Genomic DNA, 9527 nt, shown 5'->3' with positions numbered 1-9527 from the left:
AACTTGATAAAAATTTCTTGTAGCTTTACCAACCTTCACCAGGTTCATGGTTCCACCGAACGGAATACCCTGTGGGGAAAGCTACACATCGGCTCATCACCATTTTGTCTCCTTTCGTTGGACAAGCAGCTAAAATTGTTCACGGCCGTGTGACACACGAGAATATGGTATAACATAACTTACTCCGTTCCCAACCCATCATCATATACATTCTTAGCCCACATGGGACGTCTAACCCATCGTGCAACAGTGGCTGGCGCTAGCTGTCTACCGAACGTCAGCAGATGTCTCGTCGGACATCATTTTCTTTTGTCGGAAAATTCTCTAGCTCCCGCTTCAGAAGCCTGTGCCCCGAAAGCGGTACGATATAACGTTCTGCGCACTCGAGGACCTCTCGAAAAAACGGACCCAACGGAAGACTTTATGACTTTAATATGAAGCAGAAGCCGCCAGCATTGTTTCGGCTAGTGAATCAAAAAGGCACCACGCGTTGAACGTGTGCTGTTGGTTTGTCAAAATATATTCTGTTAGTGCTGATAGGCTTACTCAGAGCTGTTGACACTAATCAGATTAAACCGAATCCCAGCAGATACATGAAATTTTTCCTGCCTCCGAAGGACATCGCTCGTCTATTGTTAAACATGTTGAAGGGGGAAACTTCGTTTCTAATAAATAAATGAGTAAAAAATAACTATATTTCACTACGCTGTGTGGAGGCCTGTGTTCATTTCCACAATGCTTCTCGAAAAATATTTTACAATATTGTACGCATGTTGAAGAGCAACTGAACGGTAATAAAATGTAAATAATAATCCAAATATTATGCATGTTTAATTGTGGGTATTTGTGCAAATGTAAGAGACTTACAATAAGTTCCCGCTACAATCCTGCAAGCTGCCAAGCCCTACTCTTGTTGTGCTGATGCAGAACGCTGCTGCCTGTTTAAAAATCTTGCATGCACATATTCACCAGAAATATGCAGCGCAGGGAGGGCGTTCTCTGGGAAGCCAATGTTTGTATTTTCTATCAACCATTCCCATCAAGACACCAAGCTTCGTGTCGTCTTTACCGGAGAGAGCATCATATCATATCAACATTTTTGAATCTGTCAACACGCCACTTGGCTCGGTTGCTGCGCAAGTGGTGCAACCAGGGAGGGACAAATAGGTTTATGACATACTCACAAACAAACCGATGTGTGTGAAGCTCTTGTTAAAATAACAATATACTCGCATTTCCTCGCATCGTATTGGATTTCAGGAATTTCAGTGAAAAGTGGTTCCTTCCGTATGCTGCGTTCCTACCTACCTAAACATATTTGCTAGAAACATGATGTTTTATTAAAAACCTTTCCATTCGTTGGTAGGAGATTTTCCTAGCAACTAGTTCAACATAATTTCCTTCTGTAAACACTCAACAGCTTCTTTCGCCCATGGTATAAAACACCCTAGCTGAAGAATCCTAGGAACTTTTCGCGTTATCGTGATGATCATAAGCATCACAGGCATTATCAGCAACGTTATTGTGCTTTCTGCTTGCTTTTCCTCGGAATTGTAATATGAATCCGTGCGCGCTAGAAACCGAGGGCCGCATTACATTCCCTTTGGAGGTTTCAAGCGAACGGGGAGCCAAATCTCCAAACCATGGCAGATCCCCTCCCAACGGGGTTGATAAGCGAACGGCGGGCGCCGTATATGGTTTGGGTCGCATGTTAAGCGCTGTCGCGTGGTATAGTCAAAATGGGAATAAAAAACAACAATGCGAAACTTCACATATTTATCCGAGTGCAGAAACATCCCCTTCAAGCAGCGTGCTTCATTCAACCGGAGCTCGTAGGAATGTGCTTGTTTTCCTCCCTTGGGAAGTGGCAGGATGTGACAGGCGGTGCTAGAAAACCTACGTTACACATGGCGCCTGAGAAGAAGTGCACTCACGGTGCATTCACTGCAGTATCTGCGCACACTGCTGCAGATCCCCCGCGGGTCCAATGGATAGGAAAATCAAATGAATTGAAAAGAATAACTTCAAGCGATGAGCGCAAGAGCATCCAAAGCCGGGCCCTCTTCTTGAGCAGGGTCTTGAAAAGCTGGGAACGGAAATAAAATAAATGCTCGTCTAGGGAGATGCGATGTGTCTGCGTTTTCTGTCAATGCTGCGAATCTCGTGCGACGTATTCCACAGCATTCGGTATTTTTAGCCGTCGTCTTTGACTTTGCTATGAACTTCATCTCAGCTCTGAAGCCTGTGGACCGAACTTTTGGATCTATCTCCTCTGCACAACGGGTTGACGCTGTAGGCAAATACTGTACCATTCTGAAGCCATCCTCAGCGAACATTTTAGCGAACGAACAAAAATATGTCGTTGTATTGCCTTAGAAACGTGCGAGAAGAGAAAATATTCCATCTTCGTGTCGTTCCTTTTTTTTCTCGTGTTGTTTTAAATGGCACGTTTGTGCCGAGGTGGTATTGCAATGTGGAATTTGATAAAGTTTTATGCGCCCTCGGGGTAACATTTGTGTTTGGAAGAAGGAAAGAAAAACCGAAAATCATCACCTCTACTGGAAGATTTCAACACATGCTTATTCATTTTCCTTCGTCTTATGACATTCTGCAGGTTACAATAAACTTCTAAATCTATTTAAACTGTGCCTGAAAACAAAACATCTTCAATGGCATTTTTTTATTGTCATAGTCATAACTAAATTAAAATAAATCAAAGAAGAATGGAAATTTTTTTTAACCTTAGATTTCACGTTACGAAAGTTCATTTGTTCTTTGTTGCATTGAAAAAACAATAAAAAAGAGCTAATTTTAATTTAAGAAGACTGGGAATTGTCCATGTTGAACACATTTCAATTATAAATAAATTCTGAAATGTCCTTCGCAACGTTCAGTACCTAGAAGTAATTTATTTCAATGCACTTTTTAAATACAATGCAAATTGGATACCTTTCATGACCACTGCAAAAATGACTCTTCCCAAAAACCTACTATTATCGTAGATAAAACAAAATCATTTGCATGCTCAGCGGTTCACAAATTGTTTCTGTTTGATACACCGCAAAGGCTGCCGGCGGTATCGCGCGATACCGTGCACTTATTTTCCATATCAAATTAAATCTTTCCTAGAACTAACATCTCGATTACCTTCGTTATCTTTTATTCGTTGCAGGCATCCACAAACCAGAGCAGCAGCACGCAACAATTGCAACGAGTCTCGGCGGAATGGAAAAAGCTTTCCCACAAAAGGGCCCACACTCACATTTACACACATAAATTGCTCCTCCTTTGGAACCGCGCTCGCTGGCCCCGGTGCCACCCGTGAACGATGAAAACGCGTACCATGTTGCCTCGGCTGGGACGACACTGGCAAAAGGAACAGCAGCGGCACCATCGTCAACATTGTCAACATCATCGTCATCACGTCGGTGGATGTGTGTAGGATAGAAAACTCAAAGGAATTCGCGCAAAAAAAAATAACGAGAATTGTCACTGAAAAGGCACCGAGGCCAAAGTGCTACAGCATTGCCCGTGTGGACTGCAGCATCCCAACCGGTCGGACGGATGTAGTTGCACTCGTGGCGCTAGCAATAAGAAATCCAGAATCCGAGCAGCGCCAACGCTAGTCTACAGCATAAATAGAAGGTAAACACAATTTCAACCATAATCATCATCTGATAGCGGAAATAATCGCAAGCAATTTCGACGCCGCTCACACAATCTCGGAGTGCAAGAAAGGCGGTGGTGAACGCCAGCACACAGCGACCACAGCGCCACCGCATCGTTCGTGGGCGCACTGGAAGTTTTAAACACTCGACAACGTCGTCATCATCGCCCCCGTTGACTTGACTTCTGCAGCTTTTTTCGGCAGCACCGGGCGGCAGGCATTCGTTTGGGAGTTAAACCCTCACCCGAGAAAGCGGGAGCATAGTGGAGGCACGTGCGGAAGAAAGGTGATAGTTTAGCGGTAGAGTAGGGTTAGCGTTCGCGTAGAGTGGAGTGGAGCAGGGGTAGAAAAAGGCGGTAGCAAAGTGAGAAGTACAATGTGTCCCAACGCGTGCAGTACGAGGACGAGACCGATGCGGACGGCGGGAGATGACGGTAGTGCAAGGATAACGAACGTGCGGTCAACAATGGTGCACGGTTCGACCAAGCGCCACGTGACAAAACATAGGATCAGCGCAGGAGTAACGGTGATGTTGCTGCTCCTTTTAGTGCAGCTCCAAGTGAGCATAGCACGCGGCAACGAGGAGCCCGACTTCACCAAACAGTGCGGCAACTGCAAGTGCAGCTGGAAAAGTGGACGAAAGAGTGCGGACTGCACCAACCAGCGGCTACCGGGGGTCCCACGGGAGCTCAGCAACGCGCTGCAGATACTGGAACTCTCGTACAACGAGATCGACGAGCTGCCGGCCCTGACGTTCATGAGCGCCCACTACACCAACCTACAGAAGCTGTACCTGCGCAACAACGGCATGAAGCGGGCGGACCGGGAAGCGTTCCGGAACCTAACCATCCTGATCGAGCTGGACATGGCGAACAACAACCTGAGCTCGCTCGAGCCGGGCATCTTCGACGATCTGACCAAAATCCGCGTCATCATCCTGAACAACAACCGGCTCGAGAGGATCGAGAAGAATCTCTTCCGCGGGTTGGCCTTTCTCACTAAGGTGCACCTGCGCAGCAACCGGCTGGTGCGGATCGCGCTGAACAGCTTCGTCAACGTGCCGATCCTGTCGCAGATCGAGCTGGACTACAACGAGCTGCAGACGCTGCGGAAGGAGTCGTTCTCGGGGCTGGAGAAGCTGACCAGCCTGTCGCTGACGAACAACCCGTGGAACTGCAGCTGCGCGCTGCGCGCCTTCAGCGAGTTCGTGCTGGCGAAGAACCTATACACGTCGCCGACGGCGTGCAGCGTGCCGAAGAAGCTCGCCGGCCGCCAGTGGGGCGACATCGATCTGGACGAGTTCGCCTGCCCGCCGAACATCATCGAGAACCGGATGCAGTTCCCGGGCGGTGGTGAGAACGCGACGTTCGTCTGCAAGGTGACCGGGTTGCCGCTGCCGACGATCGACTGGCTGTTCCAGAAGCGACCCCTCTCGCTGCACGACCAACGCAAGCTGGTGCGACAGGCGGTGCGCATCAACGAGCGCGACCAGAGCGAGATGCACGTGTCGGAGCTGACGATCTTCGGCGTGCGGCAGGCGGACCGCGGCTCGTACGTGTGCAAGGCCACCAACCGGGGTGGCATCGACGAGAATGAGCTGTTCTTCGACCTAAAGGCGGACCCGCACCCGATTGCGTCGGCCACCCGGTCGAAGGATCTGCTCTGGATCGTACTGATCGTGCTGTTGGTGCTGCTGGCGATCGTGGCGGCGCTAATGATCTGGTGCGTCTGCAAGCGAGTGCGGAGAAAGAAGAACTCCACCATGAGCGAGAACGGGCTGATGAGCGCGAAGATGATGGACAAATCGCAGAACGACTCCATCCTCGACAGCGGCTCGGTGATCGTGGAAATGCAGAAGAGTCTGCTGACGGAGGTGAACCCGGTGGAGAAGCCACCGCGACGGGTGGACATCGATGCCGGGGACAAGGTGTTGGCTGGAGTCGGTGGCGGCGGTAGCGAGTATGACGAAAAGCACGAGGCCCAGCGGACGCTTCTGGACGAGACCGGTTTCGGTGAGTAAAAGCAATCAATGCTGCATGGAATTGGTTTAAGGTTTGGCATCAAGATTAACAAATATTTTTCAATTTTTAATGATTAAAATAGCACTGTACTTCTTTCCGATATTTAAACAAACAATTATTCATTTATCTCGACATTACGAGCATAATCGTACAAGTCGGACTATTATCTTTGAAAGTGTCGGTTGGTTTAAAGGAGAATTAATACTAACGTGTCGTTATGACATCCCTTGATTATTTCTTTTGCCCTTACTAGACGAGGACTTTTACTGTCATATTTGCCCAAACTTTTACTGTCACAATAGGCTCTGGCAGGTCGTTTAACATAAAAATTGCGCTGTGTTATTTCGTGTAGTAACTAGTATTCTGCCTTATGAATCTTTAGGCGATATTCATTCATATGAATCTTTCATCCAAGATTAATTCAGGTTGATTCATGAATCTTTTGGTATTTTAATCTTCAACGATACGAACGATATTTTAGAGTGCATCAAAATATGCTATATGCTTCACGAGATTCTCGAGATTACCAGTCCTAAGATTTGCATTGGATAAACATTTACCAAAGCTATTGTGACTTCGGAAAACCCAGTTAACAAAAAATTAAATATTTTAATGATCGCATCAGTATTGAAGCATGATAAAAGTATTTAAATGTTTACTTACATCGCATTTGTTTTCTCTCGTACACACATTATTTTCACTTCATTATTTAATAGCGCAATTCATTATCACATTTAATTGCCCAATTCAATCTTTCTTTGTTTATAAACTGATTAACATTTTATCTTACAGTATTTAATAATACTACGCTGAGATAGAAACTTCGGTTACCAAATTTTTTCTGCCAAAATGAAGTCTGGTTGTTGATAAAGAACAGACAAAAGTGTAAGATGTACACAAAACAAACCCAATTCTACACTTCTTCATTGTTTACAGTAGATGGGACGCTTTTGCAATTACATAGACAATACCGGTAGCTTGTAGTTTGCTCGATGCTGCTTTCCCCCCGGAGGCTGGCAGAATCTTATCTCATAAGATCTTTTCCGTTTCCATTTCTTCTAATTTTTGCGTTCTTTTCTAGTCGCCCAGGATGAGGAAACGGCCTCGGTGGCGCTGTCGGACTCGAACCCGCGCTCCCGGGCCACGTACGTAGATGACGGTTGCGGCACGAACCTTCCGCCGGACCTGCTGGCCTTCCCGTCGCGCTTCCCCCAGTCACCCTCGATCCAAAGTTCGTTGTCGAACATCCACGACGGTCGCATCTACGGTAAATCGCCGCTAGCCAGCCCGATCTACCAGATGGGCCCGGGCACGAGCAGTCTGGGCGGCCCGGGGGGACAGGTACCGGCTGGGTTCCGCACGCTTCAGCACCCGAAGACGGGTCGCACGATAGCGATAGCGGCCGGTCGGTCCAACTCACCGTTTACGCCCGCCCCGCTCATCTACCCGCAGGTGGCCCACAAGCACCAGGGCTACGTGACAATCCCGCGCAAACCGCGCACCCCCAGCTGGACGCCGTCGATAAGTTCGGCCGTGACGGCGGAGATGCTGCCCTCAGGCGGTAGCAACCCCGCCAGCCCCACCTCGCCCATCGACCTGTCGCTCAGCATGTGCGAGCCCGTGTACGACAATCTCGGCCTCCGGACGACGGCGTCCGGCAACTCGACGCTCAAGCTCAACAAAGCCCACCGAGGGGTGACGTCGGGTGCCCCCAACGCCCTCACGTCCACGCCGCTAACGAAGTACAGCATGAAAGACCGACCGCTACCGGCCACTCCTGGCGGTCAGACGGCAACGAACCCACTGACGCTCGGCAGCAACTACGAGGCCATTCCGGAGAAGCTCGTCCCGCCCGGTGGCCTCGGGTTGCCCGGGCTCGACCTTGACCAGTCGTCCATCTACGGTATGGCCCCGGGTGTCGGCACGATGAACCGCAGTAAAGTTCCACCCCGGCCACCGCCGAAACCGAAAAAGAAACCGATCGTTGCCGGTGACGACCCAAGCGTAAGCGGAACGGTCAGTGGTCCGATGACGTTGATGGCAGCGAACACTAGCAGCACAAACACCAGCACTAGCCCGTTGTTTGCGGACGAGGGCGACGACGGTACCGAGGTCTAGTGCAGACGAGGCGCTGCGGAGGGGACCAAAACCCGTTCGCACCGGAACGGAAGCGTGCGTGCAAGTGAATGTGTTTATAGGTGAACGTGAGTATATGAGACTATAATTTAAATCCTACCGTAAGCCCTCTCGACTATAAGACGCGCGATGTCGTGAACATGTTAAATTTTTCACAAACTTTAACGAATAGTCCATAAGCTACTGCGATAGTTACGGACTAAACCGGCGTGTGTGTGCGGGAGAGAGACAACGTAATTTTGTGTGCGAACACATTTACTTTTCGTTCCTTCCGGCACACTACGATGACAAGGAGAATTCGTCGTAAAATAGATTAAGAAAAAAACTAAATGAAAGATAAGCTACGAATAACGAGCCTGCCCTTTAGCAGGAAGTAGAATCATTGTATGATCAATGCAAGTGTACAGAACTATCGATAAAGACGATTTACAGGATTAGGACCGCCAACAGAAACAAACGAAGGCAACGAGAAAATCGATCTTTTTTTCTTCTTTGGTTTAGACGGTATGAAACAAAAAATAACGAAACGAAAATAGCTTTAGCGAGATAAGTACAGTTCAGTTAAGGATGATGTTAAGTAATGGGTAGAAAGCAAACAGATGGTAAGCCCGAACGGGATCTAATAACTATTTCTTATAATTTTTTAAAGCAATTATATAATTAATAACTTTAAGGACGGTATTAATTTTTAAATGGTAATAGGTAGTACAGTAAAACCGTGAGATTTACATCGGCTCCGAAACGGAACGGAACATCAATGGCGCCTGTAACAAAACGCGAGAAATTGCGTTCGTTCATGATTTAAGTTTTGTTAGACCGTGCAAGGCTTGTGGATTACGTTCAGAAAAGAAATGAAATACGTTACCGGAGGGGATTGGGAGGACGAATTGTAATACAAATCGCAAAGTGTGAATGCACATACGAATAATATCGTTCTGCTTTATTTTTGCCTTCCGATCGACCTTTCGAGATCAAAAGTCGGCTGAGGACGATTCATCGTGGTGATGCAATAGTGAACCTTTTTTTCCTGAACTTACCCTAATACGCAAAATGTGTTCAGTAACGATTGTTTGCGTTAACCGGATGAATAAAAACAAATGTCGGCAATCCACGCGGATTATTATTACTTTTCATGAGCCATTTCGGAGGCGGCGCCCTAACCTTCCCTAACCGTGGGTATTAAATTGAAACAAATAGCACACGGGCAGGAGTAAAAAACTGCAGCCCGAAAAATCACGTGTCGGTGGATAATTAATATAAATGTTCCGACGACAAGCGCTGCAACAGATGCTAAATTGTCTCCTCATTCGTTTTGAGTTTTGGTTTCTTCCTCTTACGTTTCGTTCTGTTCCCTGCTCGTTTATTGTTTAAACAACTGTAGGTTTTGTACAGCTCGGGTTTTCACTCAAATGGAGGCATTAAAAAAGCTGCATACTACGGTCACAATTGGGTAGCCTTCAATTTGTCTGTCTGAATTTTATTTTTCGTATGGCTTTGCAGGAGGAAAGTTTGTGTTTTTCCGTCTCCAATACTACTGGACATCTTAGTGTTGGCTGCGATAATTGCCATCCTGGTGGAAGCTCCCATTTTTCCTCTTGCTTTTAATTACGTGATTACTCGTCGCTCTTGAGACGATCCTTGTTTTTCTGCCAATTCTTTTTCTACCGTAGCTCTTAGTGTGTGTCCGTGGCATTATGCAACCG

The 9527-nt window shown here is 47.3% G+C and overlaps 1 protein-coding gene across 1 annotated transcript; it reads left to right on the top strand.

Moving 5' to 3' along the window:
- Window positions 1-3612: 3612 nt before the first annotated feature.
- On the top strand, window positions 3613-8077 carry LOC131289999 (leucine-rich repeat-containing protein 24-like). The gene is made up of 2 exons (XM_058319374.1): window positions 3613-5679; window positions 6770-8077. Exons 1-2 carry the CDS (start codon window positions 4044-4046, stop codon window positions 7804-7806), a joined length of 2673 nt encoding a protein of 890 aa, XP_058175357.1. The 5' UTR covers window positions 3613-4043; the 3' UTR covers window positions 7807-8077.
- Window positions 8078-9527: the final 1450 nt, after the last annotated feature.

Source organism: Anopheles ziemanni, chromosome 3 (assembly GCF_943734765.1).
Source record: "Anopheles ziemanni chromosome 3, idAnoZiCoDA_A2_x.2, whole genome shotgun sequence".
Classification (NCBI taxonomy): Eukaryota; Metazoa; Arthropoda; class Insecta; order Diptera; family Culicidae; genus Anopheles; species Anopheles ziemanni.
Note: the sequence above shows the minus strand (reverse complement) of the source record. Positions and strands in the feature narration are given on the sequence as shown.